This window comes from Zootoca vivipara, chromosome 8, assembly GCF_963506605.1.
Source record: "Zootoca vivipara chromosome 8, rZooViv1.1, whole genome shotgun sequence".
Classification (NCBI taxonomy): Eukaryota; Metazoa; Chordata; class Lepidosauria; order Squamata; family Lacertidae; genus Zootoca; species Zootoca vivipara.
Window position 1 is genome coordinate 21,630,032 of NC_083283.1, and position 25,562 is coordinate 21,655,593.

Here is a 25,562-nt window from a genome sequence, read left to right on the forward strand (position 1 = left end):
ATATATTTTTTTAAAAGGCTTCTTTCTTTCTTGTAGTTCCAGTCAGTCTCAGTCGTCCTATATTATTAGAAATCCACAGCAAAGGCGAATCAGTCAGTCTCAACCAGTTCGTGGCAGAGATGAAGAACAAGATGACATTGTGTCCGCAGATGTTGAAGAGGTTGTTGTCTTAATTATTTTCAATGGGCAACTTTCTAGTTATTTTAAAGTAATTATCAGTGCAAATGTTAAATGAATCTAGTACTAGAATGCAAAATAATAAGTTGGCTTGTGAATTTTCAGCTATACTGCAATTTGGGATGTAATGAGTGTACAACCTTGGTGTTACACACTACCAAAAATGAATCCATGTTAGCCTCTAGCAGCAGAAAGTCCTGTGGTACTTTAGAGAATGGCTTTGTCTATTGCAGGGGTCCCCAGACTTTCTGCGCGGCGGGCCGGTGCCCGCCGCGCCGACCGCGCGGTGGGCCGGAGGGCAGGGGAGTGCGCGCGCAGCGGGCCGGAGGGCGGGGGAGTGCGCGCCCGTGCGCATGCGCACACGCACACGGGCGGGAAAAAAATCGCCAAAAATCGCTTGTGCGCATGCGTATGGGCCTCCCCCGACCCGGAAGTGCACCAGAAATGACCTCTTCCGGGTCGGGAGAGGCCCATACGCATGCGCACAAAGGATTTTCGGCGATTTTTTGCCGATTTTTTAGATCGTCGCTGCGCCGCGCACCGTGAGAGCGGGCGGCGGCAGCGGGCGGCGGGAGTCGTCGCGGGCCGGATTGGAAGGCCGATTGGGCCGCATCCGGCCCGGGGGCCGTAGTTTGGGGACCCCTGGTCTATTGTCTGAGCCGGGAGTAGCCAGTTTGATGCCCCCTTTTCCCAACTTTTATGAGTATGAGCACCACTTTTTAGCCTCAAAGTTCTCTTTAATTTAGAAAATACATAATAACAAAAAGCTATTGTGAACTCAGCAACACATTCAATGTGTTCACTTTATATTCATCACAACAAAAAATGCATATGTGAGAAAAATAGTAGAGCATCACTTACTTTTGACATTCTACAGCAGGCAGATGTCCCATCACCAGTCTTAGAATAAGATTCAGCTATCAGTATGCCATACTTCTGTAGGTGGAGTTATGTGTGCGAAGTGCCATTTTGTTATTTGCCTAAGGTAGCAAAATGTTACAGGGCTGGCCCAAAACTAGGAATGGAGCGCAAAATAAGTGTATTGAACAATATAGAAAATGCCTAAAACAGCCATAGCTTTGAGAGCTGTATTTACAAAATGTCCTTGAAGATCGTAAGCATTTACATGGTGCAAAAAAACCAACAACCCCCAAAACCTTGTTGTTTCAGGTTGAGGTGGTAGAGGGAGTAGCTGGGGAAGAAGACCACCATGATGAGCAAGAAGAACATGGCGAGGAAAATGCTGAGGCAGAAGGGCAGCATGATGAGCATGATGAAGATGGTATGATACCTGGACATGTTTATTAGCCATTTTAAGACATGCACAGGGTTGGATCCAGAATAAGTCCTCTGTATCTGAGTGAGTCTTATTTCCTCTCAGTTTGGCCTCATTGAAGGTAGTGATGGCTGACATTCTATATTTATTTCAATGGGACCTAAGTGTGGCTGTCTTAGTTTGGATGCAACCCGTAGGTTTTACCATGCACAAGGGACTAAAATGAACCTTCTTTGGGTTAATTGGAAATGAAACAGAAAGCTTTTGCAACCCCCTATTCCAGTCTAACTTGTATTGCTATGCATGTTGGTAATTGTGCATTAGTAATATCGGTATCAAAAACAGCAAGCTTGTGAGATAAACGTATGGGTTTTCTGCGGTTGAGTTAAGCAGTAGTTAATGTACTACTGGAGTGCCTTAATCATCTCAACAGTTAAGCAGTGGGAGAGCTTAAAATGAAAGATAGCTTTGTGAAGAATCTGAAATATTGTATCATGCAAACCACTGTGTTAACAATTCTATAAATTTGTTATTAGGAAGTGATATGGAGTTGGATCTTCTGGCAGCAGCAGAAACAGAGAGTGATAGTGAGAGTAACCATAGCAACCAGGACAATGCTAGTGGGCGAAGAAGTGTTGTCACTGCAGCTACAGCAGGATCAGAAGCAGGTAATACTCTTTTTATCAGCCTTCATTTTTATGTGATTTTGGGGGGGGGGGGCACGGGACAGGACGGGACGGGACAATATATTGCTGTACATCATTAAAAGAATTTAAATGTGTCCCCTAGTCCGAGAGAGGTTGATGGGCAAACCTTGAAGTCTACAAGTTGCTTATTTTTTAAGTTACCTTGACTGTTTTGTAGGAGAAAATCTGAAATATTTAACTATTATTGTGGCTGTTCGTTGTTGTTAATAGAACTCTTTGCCATAAGGTCCTAGGGTGGGTTACAGCAACAAAAACAATTTAAAATAAAACCAAGCAGCAACTGTCAGGTTAATAATCTTGTTATGCTTGCCGCCTGAGGGATGTGTAAAGATGGGGTTGCATCTGCAGCTCTGTCTTCTAAAAACATGTTGAAAAAACGCGAGGTAGGAAAATATTTGTGTGCTTCTTAAAAAGTTTTTCTTGCCACAGTATACTTTGGATTTCTGGCCTAATAAATAAAGCTCACCCTGCTCTCTTCTCAGCGACCCTTATAGTATATCTTTCCCCACAGGTGCTAGCAGTGTTCCAGCATTTTTTTCTGAGGATGACTCTCAGTCCAATGACACCAGTGATTCAGATAGCAGCAGCAGTCAGAGTGATGATATAGAGCAAGAGACCTTTATGCTAGACGAGCCTCTGGAGCGAACAACAAACAGCTCTCATGCCAATGGTGCCGCCCAGGCACCCCGCTCAATGCAGTGGGCTGTACGTAACACCCAGAATCAGAGGACTACCAGCACGGCTCCATCTAGTACCTCTGCTCCAGCAGGTATTATAAAAATGATTTTTATTTTTACCTCACTGGGCCTTTCTTTGATTTCCTACCCAGTGACCTGATTTTTTTATTTTGTTTTTTCTTGATCAGAAGGGATACAAGTAATTTGTATGCATCTTCTCATAAGCTGCTGTGAAGTGCTTTGTCATTTTAAGAATCATTTATGGACTGGATAGGATCAAATATTGATCATCTGCTTTGTGTTAATACTGGAGCTCACTTCTGTTTAGCTGTTGACGCCCCCTGAATGTGTTTCTTTCTACTTGTAGCAAGTTCAGCAGGCTTGATTTATATTGATCCATCAAACTTGCGTCGAAGTGGCACCATCAGTACAAGTGCGGCGGCAGCAGCAGCGGCTCTTGAGGCTAGCAATGCTAGCAGCTATTTGACATCGGCAAGCAGTTTGGCGAGGGCATATAGCATTGTGATCCGACAAATATCTGATCTGATGGGCCTCATTCCCAAATACAATCACCTGGTGTACTCTCAGATCCCAGCTGCTGTGAAGCTGACCTACCAGGATGCTGTGAATTTGCAGGTAAAATGCAACAAAGATATGCTAATTTCCATGTTTAAATTGGAGTGTCTTTAATGCAAAATCTGGCTTCCACCTTTAAATTCCTTGGTATTGTCACATTAAATAACTACTGTTTCATGCTTATTATCATTCTTCTGCCCCCTATATTGGCCACCAGGAAGGGAAATTTCTCCCCTCCTCCAGACCCTAATACTGGTGGATGGGGAACTAAGTAAAGGTAACAGTTGAATCTGGAAAATTGGGGAATTGACGAACCAAGTGGATACATTGTGTAATTGGTTCAATGGAGTATGGTTCAGAACTTGTCTGATTTTTTAATGTTTGTGTGTATGTATACAAAATGTGGATCACATTTGATTTAGAACTACGTTGAGGAAAAACTGATACCCACGTGGAATTGGATGGTGAGCATTATGGATTCCACTGAAGCTCAGTTGCGCTATGGTTCTGCTCTTGCCTCTGCTGGGGACCCAGGGCACCCAAACCACCCACTTCATGCATCACAGAACTCAACCAGGAGGGAGAGGATGACAGCACGAGAAGAAGCTAGCTTAAGAACTTTGGAGGGCAGAAGGTATGCAAATGGACCTTAATAGTTGTATGTTAGCCCCCCCCCCCAATAGTAACCACAGGCCAAAATCAGTGCAGTAATCCACACTGACATGTAGCCCTTGGAGGGCTGGCTGACCAAAAGATTAGCCACCCCTGGTCTAAAATACAAGTATTTCTCTTGGTGTTGCCAAATAAAGCAGCCCAGGGGCAGAGGCTTACCCTTGTTTATACTACTGTATGCACTTCTGTGGCCCAAAACATTTTTTTTTATCATTACAGGCGTGCTACACTGCTTAGTGCTCGTCAGGGAATGATGTCGGCAAGGGGGGACTTCTTAAATTACGCCCTCTCCTTGATGCGTTCTCACAATGATGAGCATTCTGATGTTCTTCCAGTTTTGGATGTCTGCTCATTGAAACATGTAGCATATGTTTTTCAAGCTCTCATTTATTGGATTAAAGCAATGAACCAGCAGACTACCTTGGATACACCTCAGCTGGAACGGAAGAGGTACAGAAGCCAATTACTCAGTGGAAACACAGCTAGACTGTGCACAGCGAGGGGCATTGGTTTCCCCTTTCATTCATAACACTAATGCATATTTCTTGTGGTTATATATGTAGCATATGCAGTAGATTAGTATATATGTATAGCTGAAGATGATGCATTTCTGGTAGGAATTTAGCTATTGCTGCTGAAATATTGTCCTGGTTATGAGAATTGACTAGAAATATGAACATTTTCAGTTTTGGCATCTGCAAAATGAAGGAGGGAACGACCCCCAGTACCAAACTAGAAATGTGGTCTAAATGATACATTGGTCAGATCAAATAATTGATGGTCACATGCGTCCATTCCTCTCCCAGCATATATTTACCCAAGTGACCATAGCTCTTTGACGAAACCAAAGTTCAGACACTCAAGCTCTTTCAACAGGAAACAGACCAATGTACCGAGAAACTTAATAATTTCATAGAAGCCAATTTACAAAGACCCACAAACCAATCCTATTATTTCTTTTTTGTCTTTCAAAGTATTTTTCTGAAAGGCAAGTGAAACATTCATCATAATCATAAACACACTATTCTCCCAGTTATTCTTTTCTTAGGAAATGAATGTTCTTGCTTTGGGTGCTTGGATTTGTTTTTAAAATAGTGGAAGGGTTTGAATATATTCAGCTTTTTGGATTTAAACCACCCTTTGGAATTTGTTGAAAGGTGTTGCACACAATGATACAAATAAATAGGTTTGGCACTAAGCCTTCACTTGCATTTATAGTTAGAACATTACATTATAAACTATATATGTGTAGGTCTATACATGTAGGTCTTAATTTTCCGAATACTCATTATGTGAAATTTCATTTATCCAGACATTAAGAATTTGTACCCTAACCTCATTACACGAACATGTAAATCAGATACCCGAGCAGCGGAACCTCTGTGTATACAAATATCAGAGAATTCCCTCCTTTAAACCTGCCATTTTTACTGAGCTCAGGCTCCTTATCAGACTCCTTTCCTTAGTCACAGCTTCGTGGGGTGGGGTGGGACAGCGCCTCTGGCTGCAGCTCCAGTCAGCAGCTGGAGGACCCCCTCAAATGAAGCTGTGACTGAGGAAATAGGAGCACAGTAAGAACTGTCATCTTGGTAAAAATGGCAGCTTTACAGGAAGTAATTCAGGATGGAGGGGCAAGCAGTAGGCCGGCAAGCCATGGCAACACATTGGGATTTCCCCCATAGGAATCAATGGCAATCCTAAGCCTTTTATGCAAACTCTCACTTAACGAACGATTTCTGAGGAAAGCGGAACCTGCATGTGTATGGTATAGCTGTAGGATTGTATAGCTGATAGAATACTTTTAATTATTTTTCTTGTGCAGCACTAGTTGTAAATTTTAGTACCACGTGCCATCTAAAATAACCTGTCATTCACTTTTTTTAAAGGACCCGGGAACTTTTGGAACTTGGTCTTGACAATGAAGATTCAGAGCACGAAAATGATGATGACACAAATCAAAGTTAGTACTTGTTCAGGTTGGGGTTGTGGGGAGCTGGATAGAGACTTGATCATATCTCTGGATCTTGGGTTTCAATGATTCACGGACATCAATAATTGTTCAAGAACAATAAAATTGATAAAAATGAAGTCCTAGCTGTTTTTTTTTCAGGGGGTCAGCGTAGGACCTACAGGGTTCAATGCCTTTGAAAATGTTCAGAGTGTCTCTTTTGTGACTAAATAACTTATCTAGTCAGCTTCTAGGGTTTATGGTAGTGATGGGTTCACCCACACCAATTCATCTTGTATTCCTAGTGTGGTTTTTCAAAAAATCCTAACATTAGGACTCCTGGATGAGCTCCCCACTGTCCCTCTCTGCTTATTTCTGTGTTCTCCTTTCCCAGATTTAACTTTGTGAATCTAGGGAATAAGGGCTTGTGGCAGTAGCAACACCATTTTATGACGTAGGCATTCCCATGGACTGCCCTTCCTTTGTAGATGCTGGAAAATGGAATTTCTAGTGGGTTGAGTTTAGAAGGCTTTAGAAACCAAATTTTTCAGTCTAGCCAGCACAGTTTTATGTAGGTACTAGGAACCTGCCCAGCCACCCTTCTCTTCGTTTAGCTTCTTGCCTGAACGTAGGGTGGAAAATTCCAGTAGCTTAGTTGCAAAAAAAGTGATTGTGTTGGATGTGGGCACCTGAGAGAGAGAGAGAGTGACAGAGACTGAAAGAAGAAGACAAATTGTCTGCAGAACTGCAGTCTGAATAGAAATCCAATGAGTAATCTGACAAGTTCAGCTTTGAAGTACTTATTTGAAAAGAATGAAGGAACTAGCTGCAATCATTTGATGGCTGTTACGATGCCGAAGTTTTCTGTGGGAGGGATGGAAGTGAAAGAGGGAAGAGCAACAAGATTGGAGGGAGAAAAAGATAAATGACAAGAGAAGTAAATGGTAGAAAAGAGGGAAGATTTAAAAAATAGACAGGGAGTCATAGTAATATTTTAAAAGGGAAGGGTAGTTGAATGCTGTTCCTTGTTTTTATATAGTATTTTAAATGTGCAAAAGTATTATGGGTGTTAATTTGTTGGAAGCTGCCCAGAGTGGCTGGGTCAATCCAGTCAGATGGGCAGCATATAAATAATAATTATTCACAATTACTATTTTTAATAATTTGGAAAAAATATAAGCTAATAATCAAGAAGCAGACAAAAGTGGAATAATTACTGATATTTTGTCCTAAAAAACTGGCGAAGTGTTATCGACATAGGGTAACAGAGCAAATCTGTATCAAATAATCACTGTTATATTGTAATGATTTTTTTTAACTGGACACTTTTCAGGTGCTACACTTAATGACAAAGATGATGACTCCCTTCCAGCTGAAACAGGCCAAAATCATCCATTCTTCCGACGATCAGATTCCATGACATTCCTTGGCTGTATTCCGCCCAATCCTTTTGAAGTTCCTCTAGCAGAGGCCATTCCACTAGCAGACCAGCCACATCTGTTACAGGTAATATTAACTGAGAAAGTGAAAGCTTAAATTGCTTGATTCCTAAGCTGCACACATAATTTAATACTCCAGACACCTTAGCCATTGTTAAGCAATTGTGAGCAGATTGTAAATCAGCTACAACTTCTGCTAATACATGCAGTAGGAAGTTCAGTGCCTTATTGCCCAATATGTCAATCTTGTTTTTGTTAAGATATGGTACACCATTCCAATTTCCGTCTTTCCAAACAACAGCCTTTTATGGTTGGCTTAGTTCCGCCGCACCCATTGCAAAACAAGCTAACTACCCAGTGCCTTAATCAGTTCTAATGTTAGTGAAGCAAAATATTCCTTAAGATTAAACCCTGTAATAGTCATTTGGAGTGCTGTTCCTGGGTCTGGGTAGCTAATTTGTTCAGATGCAAGGGAGGAATTGATACAGCCAGTAGTTTTTTTGCCATGTTACTCTTCCTCAAAGCATGGTGGTATGTGAGGAAGAAAAATTGAAATTCTCACTGTAGAGAAGAGATGCATGGATCAGCTGCTTACGTTGTAATCAGGAAGGTTGCATCTGCATCAGTGTTAGCTCACATGTAAATTACCTCTGGGTTTTTTTCAGCCAAATGCTAGAAAAGAAGATTTGTTTGGTCGGCCAAGTCAGGGTCTATATTCATCCTCTGCCAATAGTGGAAAGTGTTTAATGGAAGTGACTGTGGATAGAAACTGTCTTGAGGTATGAATTTATTGTGATACATGTTACAAATTCATAACATTGCTTCCTTCCCTCTCCATTCCTCCACTTTCTCCTTCACTCTTATTTTGCTAAAAAACCAAGAATAAGTCTATATTTATATATCCATATTTCTTTATCCACTACACTCAGTACCTTTCCAGACCTTCTAAGGATTTCCCCCTGCCTTAAAGCAGTGTTTCCCAACCAGTGTGCCTCCAGATGTTTTGGGACTACAACTCCCATCATTCCTGACCACTGGTCTTGCTAGCTAGGAATGATGGGAGTTGTAGTCCCAAAACATCTGGAGGCACACTGGTTGGGAAACACTGCCTTAAAGAACCACAAGATTACCATAGTATTCATTTCAGATTCTGGAAATGCAATTGCAGTAGCTGGAAGACAGGCCGTACCCAAATACAATTGCTGCCTGTTCCTCTAGTGAGCAGTCAGATAGCTATTAACTCTTTCTCCAAGTGGAGAATGCATAGAAGTTGTTTCAAAAAAAGGCTCGTTAGATGTTTATATGATGGATGCATCCACAATGGATATTTCCAAATGTTCATGGCTACTTGTGTGTATGCAAAATTAAATTTAGGTGTTAATAGGATGATAATTGGAAGAGAAAAGGCCTGCTCCCATAGAATATTAGATCTGAAAATTCCACATTGCTATTTTGGAGTGCTCCTCATCTCAATCTATAATACTATGTATATTATAAGCTTGGACATTCTTAGGGCTTGCTTTGATGTAGTGGAGAGATCCATGGATAAAAATGAACTTTGATCCCACTGATTTCTATAGGACCAGTCAAGTTAATCCTGACTCTCTGGCTCAGCTAGTATTAGAGCTTGGGTTCTTGCACCATAGTGACCTTGTTTGTACGACATGATGACAAGAGTTAATGATTCACTATGGATGCACTAAGTTGGGCTGTAGCATTATGCCTGAACCAGTGATGGGGGTTTGTTTTGCTCTAAACAAACCATGATCTGTAGGCAAAGTTTGGTCTTGATTTACAGATTGCATTTGGTTGAGTAAAACAAACCAGAGTCCCTGGTTGGGACATAATGCCAGGTTTGTTTCTCCTGCTTGTTGGTGGGATAGAGTGAAGAAGCCAAGATCAGCGATTTCATGATAAAGTTGACAATGGGTAATGATGATATGCAGACTGTACCAAAATAGTATTGCAGATTAGTCTAGAGCATGAAAATACCCTACAGTGTTTTACAAACCTGTTTCATTGCCCTTTCGTTTAGGTTCTTCCAACCAAAATGTCTTATGCAGCAAATTTAAAAAATGTTATGAGCATGCAGAATCGGCAGAAGAAGGAAGAAGAACAAAATGTGCCATCTGAAGAATCGGAGAGTTCTAAGCCAGGCCCTTCAGCTCATGATCTTGCAGCACAGCTGAAGAGCAGTTTACTGGCAGAGATTGGACTGACCGAAAGTGAAGGTCCACCTCTGACATCCTTCAGGTACCATTACTTACGAAACAACACCTTTACTTTTACTCCATTGTCCTCAATACTGCATAGCCAGGAGAGTTGCCACATATGACTGCTTGGGATAGGCAACAGCAGCAGGAAAATGAGCGAGGAAATGGCTGTGTTGTGAACACAGGGTTTCCATCTTGGTTCTTATTTGATTTTTGCAATTACCATTGCTATTTGGTATTTGCATTGTTTTGGCAAGTTCCACTTTTCTTTGTATGTTACCACGCTATTTAATTCATGTGCTTGTGATCAAGATAATCCTTGATGGAAACTGCAGAGAGATTGTCACTTGCCTCTTCCTGTTAGAAACTTTGAGCTGTTTGGCAGCAATTGAACACAACACAATCCTAATTTTCACATGTTTAGTATATAAAAGTAATCTCTCTTCTCCTGGTTATTTTTTAATTTTTGTCTACCAGGCCACAGTGCAGTTTTATGGGGATGGTTATTTCTCATGATATGCTGCTTGGACGTTGGCGGCTTTCCCTAGAGTTATTTGGAAGAGTGTTCATGGAAGATGTAGGAGCGGAACCAGGATCGGTATGTATCTTCTTGAATGAAGACTGCTAGATTGTTTTGTAGGCCTTTCCTTTTACTAATACATTGTTTCTCTTTGTAGATTTTGACTGAATTAGGTGGGTTTGAAGTAAAAGAATCTAAATTCCGCCGAGAAATGGAAAAACTGAGAAACCAACAATCTAGAGATTTAACACTAGAGGTAAGAAGCTTTAGTGCTATCTTTTTGAGTTTAGCTAGATTTAAAAGATGAACAGTTTTGGATATCCTGTTGCTCTTGTAATTACTTACCTCAGTAAATTAGGATGTAAAAGGGTGGCCCAGCCATCGCTGTGTATGCTGCAGCTGAAGGATGTTTTTGGGTGCTAGTGTGGCTATATATCATATTTTCATTCTTTAGCTTGTCTGTTCTTTACAGTGTTCTCATAATGTGTTTTCTAGGTTGATCGGGACAGAGATCTTCTAATTCAGCAGACGATGAGGCAGCTCAACAATCATTTTGGTCGCCGATGTGCTACAACTCCAATGGCTGTCCACAGGGTAAAGGTCACGTTTAAGGATGAACCAGGAGAAGGCAGTGGTGTAGCAAGAAGCTTTTACACTGCCATTGCACAAGCTTTTTTGTCAAACGAGAAGCTGCCAAATCTGGACTGTATTCAGAATGCCAACAAAGGGACACATACAAGTAAGTATATTGTAATAAATGTGTTATGTATAACATTGAAGACTTGGAACAGTGAAGCAGGATAAGGGGCAAGAAATTATTCAGGGTTCTGCATTATCCTCAGGCTTTCAAATCATTATGGGGGGGGGGCACATCTGCTTATTTAACAGTAAAACTGAGGATGCTGAATTTTGCACTCAGCACAAGTTTGTGCACTTAAGATGGTCACAATGCAGAGTTCTGATGGGAAAATCTGTATTCTCCATCAGTCCTTCATTTAAACATAGTGTAGAACATTTTAGCATGAAATAAAGATGCCTGCAGATGCACTAAGAGAACATTGGGTGTGTGGGTGGGAACAGGAAGAATTGTCAGACTGCCAGAATTCTTCCTTGGTTCCATATTATTCCCATAGAATACAAGATAACAGATTCCTGCCTTGAGTATGTATGCGAAACTTGAGTCTATATGCTAAACTTCATCAAAGGGGAGTCAACTAAAGAAAGGGAAAGTAACAGGCAGGACTAACAGGGAAAGCAAATGGATTTTATTTTAGTTACATGTACTTGGCTTGGTTTTTTGAGGCTTCAGCCAGTGAAGGGTTACATTTTAACCCTTCTTCAAATTTTTTAAGGTAAACTTCCAATATTGTGTGGTGGTAGAATAGAACTTGGTGAACAAGCCTGATTTATATATGTCTTTAAATCTTAATTTGGAATTGTGATTCCAAGCTAAATTTTGTGTTCTTCTCCCTCAGCCTTGGTTTCCACAGGTTCATGATCTTTCATAGTATTTATAAGTGAGCATTGTTGCAAAAGTGAGCGTTGTTTACAAACCATAAGTATGTCTTGCCCCTTTAAGGTCTCATGCAGAGATTACGAAACAGAGGGGAGAGGGATCGGGAAAGGGAGCGTGAAAGAGAAATGAGAAGGAACAGCAGCGGCTTGCGAACTGGTTCTCGGAGGGACAGGGATAGGTAAGTAGCTTTCTTTTGAAGTTAACTTCAAATCAGGAGAAGATTTGGAATAATAAAGCTCATTCTCACCAGGAATTTCATTGAAAGGCAGAAAATAAATCTCTAAATTAAATGGTCCTCAGAAACAGGGATTCAAAAGTGAGCAAAAGAATTAACTAGGAAGCACCTGCCACTTTAGGTAAAGGTAAAGGTACCCCTGACCATTAGGTCCAGTTGTGGATGACTCTGGGGTTATGGTGCTCATCTCGCTCCCTAGGCCGACAGTGCCGGCGTTTGTCCGCAGACAGCTTCTGGGACATGTGGCCAGCATGACTAAGCCACTTCTGGCGAACCAGAGCAGTGCACGGAAACGCCATTTACCCTCCTGCCGGAGCAGTACTTATTTATCTACTTGCACTTTGATGTGCTTTTGAACTGCTAGGTGGGCAGGAGCTGGGACTGAACAACGGGAGCTCACCCCATCGCGGGGATTTGAACTGCCAACCTTCTGATCGGCAAGCCCTAGGCTCTCTGGTTTAGACCACAGCGCCACCCACGTCCCTACCTGCCACTTTACTGGGACACAAAACAAAAGGTGGGGAAGGATGTGTTTAGCGCAGCAGGAGCATACCCTGTAGTGCATTTGATGTGGACCTTTCGGAGAGCAAAGACAATTTCTGATGAATTGCTGTTGTTTTTAAGGGACTTTAGAAGGCAACTCTCCATTGATACCAGACCTTTTCGACCCGCATCAGAAGGGAATCCCAGTGATGACCCTGATCCTCTTCCAGCACATCGGCAGGCCCTGGGTGAAAGACTTTATCCCCGTGTACAAGCAATGCAACCTGTAAGGCTAATGTTCTCTTCTGTCTACTGTGGTGAAAATCATTCTTGTTTCTTAATATTGTACTGTACAGTATTCCACTTAAAAATTGGGTGTGTCTTCACATACTTTACATGTTGGTGAATAAGCTGAAGAATACAAAGAGTTTTGCCTTAGGCTTGCAATTCTTTGTAGTTGTAGGGGCCCGTTAAGGATCCTGTACTCCCCTAGGCATAGGGCTTCAAGATGGATTGTGGTGGAGCAGCAGCTATATATGTAACAGGATCCATACCCAGAGCTTCTGCCTCCCGTTAAATAAATGCAAAAGCCCACAAGCACCAGTTACAGCAGGGGGCTGAATCCAGGGCAGCTGAAGTTTCCCGAATCTGTAATTTCCAAGCAGATGGAGAAGACTAGGGGGAAATTGGAATGTAAGATATTAATTTCTCGTTTCCAGGCTTTCGCAAGCAAGATCACTGGCATGCTGTTGGAATTGTCTCCTGCTCAGCTGCTTCTGTTGCTCGCCAGTGAAGATTCCCTTCGAGCGAGAGTGGATGAAGCTATGGAACTCATTATTGCACATGGAAGGTAAACTAGTGTTAGGGATAAATCCTTAAGGGAAAACTTTTTCAGATTGCACCTGGCTTTGAGCTGTCACAGGGGAAAAACTGAATTAGATCTTTTGTACATTGTAGCTCCTCTACAGAATTCCTGTGGTTTTGTGCTTGTTTTTCTTTGTTTTCCCACTGGAAAACTATTTGTTGGGTATTCAGAATATTGAGAAAGAAAGGAAGGCAGATCATTTAGCAGCTAGTGAAATCCATCTGTGCCCGCTTTTTCTTTTCATATTTCTTGGAAGGACAAAAAAAAAGAGTGATTTATTTTACTATGTTACAATAGCATTTAAACTGAATTTTAAAGCAATGACATTGACTCTGGTTAAATATTTTTCTTTCATTCTGTTCAAAAGGGAAAACGGAGCTGACAGTATCCTAGACCTTGGCTTGTTGGATTCTTCAGATAAAGTACAAGTAAGACATATGTTTTAACAGTGCCTTTATTAGTTTACTATTATCTGGATGGAAAATGTTGGACTGTTTGCAAGAGGGAAAGATTCCTTCAGTCTAGTACTGTGGTGGTGAAACTAAATTTTATTTTAACTTTTTGCTTTAAAGGGATTACAAATAAAATTACAACTACGTGTGCAATTCCATTAACTTTACCATTTGTTTAATTCCCTTGTTTTTCTTGGATGTGGTTTTGACAAACAACTTGTATCAGTGAAGAATATTTCAGTCCTCATTAGTGTGCAGAAAAAAAAGACCCCAACCCCTTTTTTTACTTCTCTCTCTCTCTTTTTTTTTAAAAGGAAAACAGAAAACGTCATGGTTCCAGTCGCAGTGTGGTAGACATGGAATTAGATGATACAGATGATGGTGACGACAATGCACCGCTGTTCTATCAACCTGGAAAGCGTGGCTTTTATACACCAAGGCCTGGCAAAAATACAGAAGCCAGACTAAATTGTTTCAGAAATATTGGCAGGTAAAATATTCTCTAGCTTTGTGTGCATCGCTTTGTGTGAAAAATACTAGAAAGTATATAAAAGTAACAGTCACAAAAGATGTAAGATTTTGCAATTCAGCACCAGGTTTACAATGATTTCAGCTAGACTTTGAAAATATACCCGTAATTGATTTCGTTTGCTTAGGTGCTCTTCTTTTGACTTTGTTTCTTCATCACTTTTTCTCTTCTTGTTCTGATATGTGTGTTTTTTCAGAATTCTAGGTTTATGCTTGCTACAGAATGAACTTTGCCCCATCACGTTAAATCGACACGTAATAAAAGTTCTTCTTGGCAGAAAGGTAAACTTGCATATAAATCATAAGAATAGTTAATTATAGGGCTGCAGTGTTATTTGATTAAAATTGTGGTGCTTGGTTTAAAATGTAGAGCTTGGTTAATTGGATATTGCCGCTATGTCACCCGACCTTCCATTTAAAGCAATGATTCTTTCTCCCTCTGCTGTGTACTTTTCCCACCAGAAAAATGGGAGCTCCCTCCAGAGTTCCATGTTTGTTCAGGCTTCTTTGAGCATTAGGAAATTGTACTTTCTAGCCACCTCCAGGGCCGCTCAGGAAAAACTGTGATGTACAAACCTATTTCAAATGGTGTTTCAGATCGTTAACCTTTCTTAAAAACAGATGTAAGTTTGAACGGAGACATAGGCCCAAATCAGACATGGCATAACGTGAGAGAAAGCACTGGGCCCTCCCTCCCTTATGGTGCCCTCTAGGCTTATCCTGTTATTGTGGCTTGTATTCAAAAACGTTTCCTGGCATGCACATAAGTAGTAACTGTAATTTAGAGCAAGCCAGGAAACCAGTGCCAAGGTTAGGTGTGCAAGAAGGGAGGAATGTTATGTCTGAACTAGGCACTTTTGTTTCCTTATGAAAGAACAGAAGATTTGGACATAACGCTTCTCCTGACTAACTTGCTTGGTATGGCCACAATATTTGTAATGCTTTTTGAAGTTCTAAACAGCAAAACTGCTCAGTAGAGTAGCTGTCTTGGTGAGCCGACAATAAAACTAAAAGTGATGTTTTACATGTGCATTTTAATTTCAGGTTAACTGGCATGATTTTGCTTTTTTCGATCCGGTAATGTATGAGAGTTTGCGGCAACTTATCCTCGCTTCCCAAAGTACAGATGCTGATGCTGTTTTTGCAGCAATGGACTTAGCATTTGCAATAGACCTGTGCAAAGAGGAAGGCGGAGGACAGGTAAACAGCAGTTACACTGTTACTCAGACCAGTCACCCCTTTTTGCTATTAATTGGAAATGGATGGATGCTTCTGTAATATTAGTGGCCAGTTTAACAAAACATATGGCTGAGGAAATTTCCGCTTGGAATAGGTTTCCATTATGGGACGTATTTGTAAGTATTTTAACAAGTTGGATTTTTTATTTAATTTTTAAAAAACCACCCTTCTGTTTCACAATATTTTCCTAGGTTGAACTTATCTCCAATGGTGTAAATATACCAGTCACTCCTCAAAACGTTTATGAATACGTCCGAAAATACGCAGAGCACAGAATGTTAGTAGTTGCAGAACAGCCTCTACACGTAAGTAATGTGACATGCTTCTCTGAAAGTAGTATGGTTGAAAGGCATTGGCTTATTTTGATGTTTTCTTACATTGGATAATTTGCATTGAACTGTGTCTTTGAATCGATACATCACAATTTCTGTGCAGTCCCTGAAACCGAGCAAACAATGGTTGCCAGGAGGGTTTCTTCTGCTCACCTGCAGGATTGTAAGGCTCCTGTGAAATTTACAAATAGCACAGGAAGTGCTGCTCTGCCTTATGATCTGCTCTTCTAGTTTCTCCCCTTCTGGAGGAAGGAGGCCGGGTGTTTTTTTTCCTGGCTGTCACTTCTGACAGCTGGTGCAAGTTGACTTTTTAGTTCGTTTGGCCATTCAATCAGGAAAAAGAAGTAGAAATTTTGTATCAATACCTTGAGATGAAAAGTATCTCACTTGATGTTTCTCATTATAATAACTTTCTGGGTGGTGAAGGGGCTGCCTTATTGGCCTGTGATTCCTATGCAGAAGTAAATACTGTGTGAAGGTTTACTTTAGCAGAGTTAAACAATCCCCTTTATAAGTTTATGCAGCAATCAGCTTGTTGCTGACTCGTCTGAGTTCTACTAATAAAGATGCCTTCCTGGTTCAAAATCCCTTTGAATCCCTCTTAAAGAATACACACACACGTTAATAAAAAACTATTTTACTCTCGGATTCATTCAGGTTTACAAAACTGTACCTGAAGGCAGGGGACACGAGTGGTGCTGTGAGTTAAACCACAGAGCCTAGGGCTTGCCGATCAGGTCGGCGGTTCGAATGCCTGCGACGGGGTGAACTTCTGTTGCTTGGTCCCAGCTCCTGCCAACCTAGCAGTTCGAAAGCACGTCAAAGTACAAGTAGATAAATAGGTACCACTACAGCAGGAAGGTAAACGGCGTTTGCGTGTGCTGCTCTGGTTCTCCAGAAGCGGCTTTGTAATGCTGGCCACATGACCTGGAAGCTATACACCAGCTCCCTCGGCCAATAATGCGAGATGAGCGCCGCAACCCCAGAGTCGGTCACGACTGGACCTAATGGTCAGGGGTCCCTTCACCTTTACCTGAAGGCAGGCTTAGGTTACAAAACAAGTAAATAAACTATACCAGAGGGAGGAACTCAGCAGTTACTATCTTTCAAAATTACTAGACAGACTGGTTGTCACAGCAACCAGTTATAACATGGAGGCCATTAGTCCTCTGTCGGAATGTTGCACTTGACTGCACCTTTACATCCCACAAACCCACGCCATGAGGAACAAATGGGACTCCTGCTAAAACTCAACATGCTAGAAATTGGGTGTCCACAAATGTTGGCTGACCTTAATAGCCAGGCCAAAACTTGTAAACACCAAGGGTTGGAGCCAATGTTAGTAATACTTGGAATATTAAGGGGCATTGCTTACTTTGGCCAGCAGCTTCAATACTCTTGAGTAGAACTTTGTTTGCCGCAATCCCAAGATCCTGCCTCTCTTCTTGTTCCTGACCTTGCTCTGTCCCTCTACATGAGGTCATGTCAAGTTCCCAGTTCTTGTCCTCAACTCAGCCCAGTACAACCCTGTCACCGAGCTCCATCTTCCAAGTGCAGGGCTCCCTTCATAATGCTTGCCAGAGGACAATAGCTCTCTTGCCATGACAAACAGATTTATCTGCCAGTCGTTCTTTCCATCTAGTTGTGTAGTAACCAGCCAACATGCAGTTCATGGTAGTGTTAAAATTAAAATTATTGCGGCTTTTTCAGGCAATGAGGAAAGGTCTGCTGGATGTACTTCCAAAGAATTCATTAGAAGACTTGACAGCAGAAGATTTCAGGCTTCTCGTAAATGGCTGTGGTGAAGTAAATGTGCAAATGCTAATCAGCTTTACGTCCTTCAATGATGAATCAGGTATGAAATTCTTTGTGTAATCTTTTAGTCGTGCAGCAGTAATATTGCTCAATACTGCTTTTTTCATATTGGTTAGACAAATGTAATGTTTCCTGAAGCATGCAGACTATGGGGGAAATTCAATGTGAGCAAGCATTTGAGTTTGCCTGATAGAATGATCTCCCCTCTCCTCCTGCCTCATGCTGATCTAGGGGTTCTTTCGGCCCTCCAGAATGCGTTTTGGGGGAATGAAGAGGGAGAATAAGCCCTGTTGCCCTAGTGGGAGTCCTTGCTCAGAGTGCTAGCAGAACGGGTTGGTTTGCTCCAGCTTTGTGTCTCTCCATTGTACTTGGAGATTTTTGCAGATCTACAAAAATCACAGTGCAGATGGCCCATCCGTTTCTCCTTCACACCAGTCTCTTCAGACCTTTTTAATATAAACTATTACTTGCATACTAAAAGTAGTCTAGTGAAACCATGTCCTTGGATCCCTCTGTCTGCTCTTATTGGCATTTTAATTCACGGTTGTTGCTATTTGCACAACCAGAGTATTTCCATTAAGTTCACTATGTGATATCCACAACTAAATGTTATTATCTGCCTGCTCTTCTGTTAATTTATTTCATTTTTGAACAGGAGAAAACGCTGAAAAGCTTTTGCAATTCAAACGTTGGTTTTGGTCCATAGTTGAGAAGATGAGTATGACTGAAAGGCAAGATCTAGTAAGTATTCTTTTTTGGGGTGTGTGTGTCAAAATATGGGATTTGTTAATCCCTGTTGGTGCTAGATGACTGCACATTCAGGAGAAAAAGAGTTTCTTATTTTAACTACCACAGTATGGTCTCATTTCCTCCTGGGCCCAAAGAGCAAGTTCAGTCACTCAGGAGTTTGGGATTTGGAGTCTCTTCAAGATTGGTTCCTCCTGGTACATTTCAAACCTCTTTTGAAACTGAGGGGGGAGTATCAAAATCAGGCTGCAATATAATACAGAGTCTGCCGTAAAAAAGAAAATCAGTAACATTTCCCCTTGGGCATTAGTTCTGATTTCAGCATTTGAGTTCTTTAAAAGACTGGACAATGAGAATCTTGGGTAGATTAATTTTAGTTACTCTCATAAAACTAATAATGAGATGGTCATTTTCTGAAATGCTTCACATTTGTTATTTGAGCATTGTAGGTTTCCGTTACTGATTATTAACCACTTCAAGCTCTGTGTTAATTATTTTCTCTACCATAGAGCTCCATTATTTGTGGAAAAACAAATAATCAAAGATGGTGCTGACAGATAGCACCTTAAATATTGTTTGAATCTACAGGATTTTGGCATAAAGGGATGTAACGTTAGTAACAATGATGTATGGACATGGGGGACTAGGCTAGTGCCTTAAATGTTCCCAGTAAATTAAAGTATTAAAGTATTTAAACCTGGCGCCTGCTTCCCAAAGCCCAGGAAGCTTCTGCCTGGCTTAGGGAGGGAGGCACAATGCTCTGATGGGGTCCAATATTCCTTCCTCCACATTCCCAAAGCCCACCAATGTTCACGTGTTTGACGTCAGGACATCATGCATGCAACGTTCCCCCCCCCCCAATCACCCTTGCAAGCTGGCGCTTCTGGCCCTAACTGTCCCAATACGATAAAGTTCACCGCACGCCACTGAAATATAAAATTGGCATGTGAGTTTCCCTCTCCCCAGATCATTAACAGATCAATGTTTATTTGCACCTTAGGTTTATTTCTGGACGTCTAGCCCATCCTTGCCCGCTAGCGAAGAAGGATTTCAGCCCATGCCATCCATCACAATAAGGCCGCCAGATGACCAACACCTTCCTACAGCGAACACTTGTATTTCTCGCCTTTATGTCCCTCTGTATTCTTCTAAACAGATTCTCAAGCAGAAGTTGCTACTCGCCATTAAGACCAAAAATTTTGGTTTTGTGTAGAGTAAAAAAAGTGTGTATTGCTGTGTAATATTAATAGCTAGTTTTTTTGTAGATTTTCCATTTGTCTATAAAAGTTTATGAAAGTTAATGCTGTCATACTCTCCCTGCTGGTATTGCAATGACTAAATGCAACATTCCTGTACTAAGTTTGCAACCCAAGGGGCCGAAGGAGCACTAGCAATGTTGGACTGTAACCATTTGCTAGTTGCCGGCTTCCTGGCCAACCCCAGCCAAAGATGACAGCAGAACAATATAAATTACACTGTGATTTAGCTTTTTGCCGGGGGAGGGTGGGGAAGGAATATGTAAAATGTTCTAAGAAAATTCACTGCTGCCTTTGTGGAAAGTGCTTCAGCAAAGGTTCTTGTATAGAGGGAGTAGGGAATTTCAAAATAAAAGATGAAGTATGTTCTGTGTTTTATTTTAACTTTTTTTTTTTTTAAAAAAAAGGTGTTTAATTTTGTGGTTGGCTGCAGTTGTGCATCATGTATATTGAACTTGTAAAAAGTTCTTGCCAGTTAGAGCTAAGAGTTGAAATCATTCAAGTTTGCTTACAAAAACCACTGCCATTGCAAGTTTTGTCTCTTTGCATTGGACTCTGGCACACAAATAACACCACTAATGTTTTGCATGTAATCTGTATACCTTAGTGAGGATCTTTTTGTACATAACAAGGAAGCCAATGCACAGTATTTAATCGTTCACAATCAACATTTTTGTATCCCTCTTTCCTCAAGCAGTCAGTCAGAAGGTTGTTCCACTTCCAACTCCAACCTGGACACTTGTTCTGCTGTGTCTCAGACTGTTTAAAATTTCAGCCTAGGCACTACCTGGTAACTGTAAAATGTTTATAAGATCATGATTATTTGAAGGTACATTTTGAAGAAATTTAATGTTCGTGAGCAGCTTAACTACTTTTGTATCTAGCCTTTTTTAAGTATCTTGTTACAGTTTTTAATAAATTACAGACAAAAGTACAAAGTCATACTGAAGAAACAATAGTTTTTATTTATATAGCCTGCATAATCCTAGTTATCACCACACACCACAGTCATTCACAAAGCCACTCTAAATTTCATAAGTGAATAAAACTCACCCTCATCTTCAGTCGAAATGGAAGGAGTTCAGCCCACATTTTACAGTTAGCAGAACTGCCCTGCCCTGGCAAGCTCTCGTTTTCACCAGGCTGTATAAGATGGAGGCGTAATGTAGTTTTTGTTCAATCAGCACAAAGAAAAGTTTGCCAAATGTATTGTGGTGCGCTGAGTGCTTGCTTTTTTTTTTAATTAAACATTTTTACAATGAAGGGGAGAGAGTCCTATTGTATTTCAGTACGCTAGGGTCCCGTTTTGTTTAGTTCTTAAGTGATGTATGAAAGGGGGAGGCTCTGTGTTGTTGCTTGCTCACCATCTCGTACTAGACATAAAACCTCTTTCCATTATGATTGGTAGCTTCAGTTGTTCCCCTGTCCCTGTGGTTCTTGGCTGGGGGGTGGGTGGGGAGAGAACAGCACATCGCTGCAAATTTGCTTAAATTTCTACCAAAGTGGAAAACTACTCCTCTCCCCCACTCACCCTTAACCACAGCATTCAAGCCCCTTTCTGCCTTAGCTTAAAAATAGAGTGGCTGCCTTCTATAGGAAATCTAACTCTGACAGGCCTTGGGGAAAGCTCGCTAGAGCACATCTCTGACCTCCATGCAGTAGACTCTGAAGACTGTTCTCTTAAAGGTGACTGTGCCAGACTTGTATAGTTAGGGAATAACTGCAGGTGCTTTTTAAAAATAATATTTTTTTCTGCATGTATTGATGAACTAACTAGTTTCCCCCGTGACAGCCCTTTGAGGGATAAGGATGGAGTTTCTGGTGATGTATTCAGTGGATATAAAGTTTTGGATTCTATTCCTGAATCTGCTACTGGCTTTTATGGCAAGTTACTTAATGTCTCTGGGCCTCTTACTCACATTCTGTAAAATAATGATAGCTACCTACCTCACTGAGGTGTTGAGGCTTAATAAGGTTAATCTCTTCCAGAGCCCTCTTATGAAAGGCTGTGTATATTGTAAAGTATTGTTATATATAACCTGTGTATATATAGCATATCCATATGTTATATGTATAAATTATGTATATAACATAGCTGTTTTACAACAATCACAGCAGGATAAAACTACACAGTCAACAAGCCCGATATAGTAGCCTAAAAAGAAAATATATACATGTAGACAACACTTTGCTGATACTCTAACCGAAGGGGAAAGCTAGAATGATTTATGCTGTAGTCATTGACTCAAGATGTATATGTAGCTATATAAATAGCTTTTCTCTGTATATTTGAACAATATCAAGCTTTTCATAAGAAATGTTTATTAAAATTCTACACCACATTGCTGTCTGGCTTAAGTTAGTTTCTTTTAAATATGTGGTATAGAGTAAAAGGAAAAGCAAAGCAATAGGAAAACTTTAGTTCTTTGAAGCTAGAAGTGTAGATGTGGTTTCTCCGATTGTGTATTGCAACACACAGTGCTGGTTTGAAAGCTGATACTAATGCTCCCAGATTTAAAAAATGGAAATGGGTTTCTTCTTAAGCCTGTTTCCCTGGTAGTTATTGAGCCCATTGGCTTGGAAATTATCATGTATGAGTCACTTTGGCCTGCTTAGGTTCTTGGTCTTCTACCAGAAGATGGTGCCAAGGGGTAGGGAAGGGGTTGTCTGTCACCATCATCCACAAGGCCAATGTGAGAGGGTCAAGCACTGCAGCCTGTTTGTGCCACATTTTATTATTGTGTGTTCACAATTATTCACTGTATATTTCTTGTTTTTGTTATTTTTCCATTAGTTAAGCCTAACCGGAGATGGAGTGAGCAGCAAATGTTAAATGGGGCCTCAGTCTTTCAAGCAGACATACAATGCAAAAATTGTCTCATTTTGCAAGCCACAATCTTAAACTAAATATAAACGTATAAACATATCTAACAACTGCTATCTTACATATCCTTTACTTACAGGTAGGTAGCCGTGTTGGTCTTAGTCGAAGCAAAATAAAAAAATTCCTTCAGTAGCACCTTAAAGACCAACTATATACCAAAATATAAACTTAGTTGGTCTTTAAGGTGCTACTGAAGGAATTTTTTTATATCCTTTACTGTTTGGCAAGCAGGCCTGCGCTACCCAACTAAAACAGGCAAATGTAAGAGCAAACATATTAATCGCAGTACAAAGGATTTGAGATGGGACATTTAATAGTAAAGACATCAGTAAATCATCACATGTAAATCCCTGAAATAAGCATCTTGGTAAACTGAAAAGTACAGTACAAGTACTGCAAAGAAAGATACAAATAAGAATTACGCGGCAGATAAGCCTTCACCAATGCTATGTCTTCCAAATGGTTTGGAATATAGCTCCCCGTTCACCCCTGTCATTATGTGCCAAGGGGTTTGTGAAAGCTGCAGGAGATGGATATTTTATTTGACTCTACCAGGCACCTGCAAGCAAGAACGATCATGAAACGATTTAAATAAACATGAAATCCAATGCCTGGCGTGCTATGGTCCATGGGGTCACGAAGAGTCGGACACGACTAAACGACTAAACAACAACAAAAAAGCTTTCTAAGTGAACTGATTTTCACAGATTACTCTGGTCTTGGCGGAGTTGATTATAGTCTTATGCACCTCCATCTATGGCATCATCTTCAGTGCACTGCATGACCCGCACGCCAGGTAAAGTGCTGCATGAGTTTTAGGATATTTTTTAAAAGCAAGTCTGGTATGCATTCCAGATAAAATATTTGGATACCACTGGATGAAATCTTTTGAGGCTCCTTATGTTGCAAGAATTTCAACACAATCTTCCAAAAGCTTTTTTGGCTGGCCAGACACTGAGCAAAGGTCAACTTTGGAAACAAAGAGGTCAACAACAGATGGTGATTATTGCCGAATGAGATAACGCCCAACCCTCTTTGCAGGGTCATATACCTAAGTAAATACTTTTAGTGAAGCAGTGTCCGTTCAAGTTACCTTGGAGGCTGAGATGGGCATATGGTTTTGCTATGACATCTTTCAGTGGAACATTTCTCGAGTCATCCCTCTGGCTTGGATTGAAGTCATTAAGTTATAAACAAATTAATCCTCTAGGTTTACAGCTTTACGTATAGGCTACAGACTATATAGGCCCTATAGCTTTTCAGAACTTTAAAGGTGGTAATAGACTCAGAGGGTGGAATTCACGGTTGCCCTATTACCATGGCTCCATCAGCACAACCATTTCAGCTTGCTAGGTGGAACAATCTTGCCTCCCCCCTGTGAGTTTTGAGGGCTCTCCTGCCCCTAAAACTGATTTGGGGGGCCTGTGGGGGAGGAGAGGGGAGATGGTTCTCATACTAGTGCACTCCTCTCGCTAGTGCAACTGTTTAGCTGAATCCATACCACAGAACCAGAGAGTTTGGAAGGGACTTCGGCATTTGTCTAGTCAAATTGCCTCCCAACGTAAGAAATGCACTGCTTCATTTCAACAAAATACTACAGTTATTCTGAGCAATTGATCATACAACTGAACACTACCTTAAAAAGCATGCTGGAACAATAGTTTTAGTTACGTGTCTGTGAAGTTCAGCAAGGAGGGGTGTCTGCCTAATCTCAGTTGGCAGGGAGTTCCACAGGTTTGGGACCACCACACTGAAAGCAGTGTCACTGCAGTTCCTCCTCCTTGGATGTTCTGCTCCTTGGCGCTTGAGTGTTGTTTGTGGCCAGGAGTGTCTCTTTTCTAACTCTTGCCACACCCTCTCTTGATAAACAAGCAACAGACCACTGTGATACATGCTCTACTAACCTCAATATTGCACTGCCCTTACCATAGGCCTGCCTTTGAATGTTCAGAAATGACAACTGATCCAAAGTGCAGCAGCAAGATTACTAGGCATGCCAAGGAGGCCGCAGGATACCAGTCCTCAGAAGAGCTGCTCTGGTTACCAATGAGGTTCCAGGCCGAATACCAAGTGCTACTTTAAACATATAATCTCATGCCTTCTTCCGTATGTTCTCTGCATGCCTTGTGATCTTCAAATAATATCCTTTTGTGCATATTATCTTGGCAACTGATGCTTTCCAACAGAGGCTGTCCATTGAAATAATGACCATCTAGCAACGAGAAGAGCCAGCTTCCAAATCCTCATAAGTTTACTGCACTTAAAACAGCTCAAACTCTATCCTTATATATTACTTATATGAAATCACATTTGACATTCTGTTGTCCATTCACCCCGTTTGGAGAAATCCTCGGGAGCTTTTTGCCATTCATTTTTGTTTTGACCACTCTGATAACTTCAAAGCGGTCAGGGTACTCTAGTTTAACCATCACAGAGCCACAGTTCCTTAACAAACTACTGGGCCTGTAACTCTCTGTTGGTTGAAATGTGCTTAAAATGGATTTTAAAGCGTATACACCACCCAATTTGGTGTCCTTCAAAAGCTTGGTCAAGTTCAATCTCTGCATCTTCAGGTAGAACTAATAAGGGCTCTTAAAGGGGCAAGATCCTCTGGGATGATCAGTTTAGCATAATAACAGATCTCTGCAACTGGAAGGCAGTCCCACGGTCATCTAGTCCAAACCCCAGCAATGCAGGAATCTCAACTTGAGCACCCATGGCTGATGGGTGAATATATGCAAACTCGATTGCATGTTAAAATATTATTTTACATATCTTCCAGTTCACATTTTTTAAGCTTAAGCTTCTTCCCGGCCACTGAGGCAGAGCGCTGAATTCAGACGGGTTATTTATTAAGTTAATTTTTGTTTGTTTGTCTCGACCTGTGTCTGCGCCTTGACTTAAAAGGACGACGAGGAGGAGGAGGAGGAGAGACTCGGTTTTGCGGAGGGAGCGCGAGCATTTGCCTCCCCTTTCGGCCGCACACAATCCCGCCTCTGGGAGGA

The 25,562-nt window shown here is 41.1% G+C and overlaps 1 protein-coding gene across 5 annotated transcripts in view; it reads left to right on the plus strand.

Annotated features, from left to right (window-relative positions):
- Positions 1–20,067, plus strand: part of UBR5 (ubiquitin protein ligase E3 component n-recognin 5) — a 69,076-nt gene extending 49,009 nt beyond the window's left edge. For 4 of the 5 annotated variants that reach the window (XM_035126422.2, XM_035126424.2, XM_035126423.2 and 1 more), the window contains exons 35-59: positions 37–160; positions 1,348–1,459; positions 1,990–2,121; positions 2,672–2,929; positions 3,205–3,473; positions 3,836–4,047; positions 4,305–4,535; positions 5,972–6,045; positions 7,367–7,539; positions 8,138–8,251; positions 9,508–9,725; positions 10,163–10,283; positions 10,363–10,461; positions 10,701–10,944; positions 11,785–11,899; positions 12,581–12,725; positions 13,159–13,289; positions 13,672–13,732; positions 14,071–14,246; positions 14,482–14,566; positions 15,329–15,484; positions 15,715–15,828; positions 17,566–17,710; positions 18,326–18,411; positions 19,418–20,067. In XM_035126422.2, coding sequence (XP_034982313.1) covers positions 37–160; positions 1,348–1,459; positions 1,990–2,121; positions 2,672–2,929; positions 3,205–3,473; positions 3,836–4,047; positions 4,305–4,535; positions 5,972–6,045; positions 7,367–7,539; positions 8,138–8,251; positions 9,508–9,725; positions 10,163–10,283; positions 10,363–10,461; positions 10,701–10,944; positions 11,785–11,899; positions 12,581–12,725; positions 13,159–13,289; positions 13,672–13,732; positions 14,071–14,246; positions 14,482–14,566; positions 15,329–15,484; positions 15,715–15,828; positions 17,566–17,710; positions 18,326–18,411; positions 19,418–19,630 — 3,808 coding nt within the window. In that variant the 3' untranslated portion in view covers positions 19,631–20,067. The remainder of the gene's footprint in view (positions 1–36; positions 161–1,347; positions 1,460–1,989; positions 2,122–2,671; positions 2,930–3,204; positions 3,474–3,835; positions 4,048–4,304; positions 4,536–5,971; positions 6,046–7,366; positions 7,540–8,137; positions 8,252–9,507; positions 9,726–10,162; positions 10,284–10,362; positions 10,462–10,700; positions 10,945–11,784; positions 11,900–12,580; positions 12,726–13,158; positions 13,290–13,671; positions 13,733–14,070; positions 14,247–14,481; positions 14,567–15,328; positions 15,485–15,714; positions 15,829–17,565; positions 17,711–18,325; positions 18,412–19,417) is intronic. The other variant, XM_035126425.2, reaches the window with a different exon arrangement.
- Positions 20,068–25,562: the final 5,495 nt, after the last annotated feature.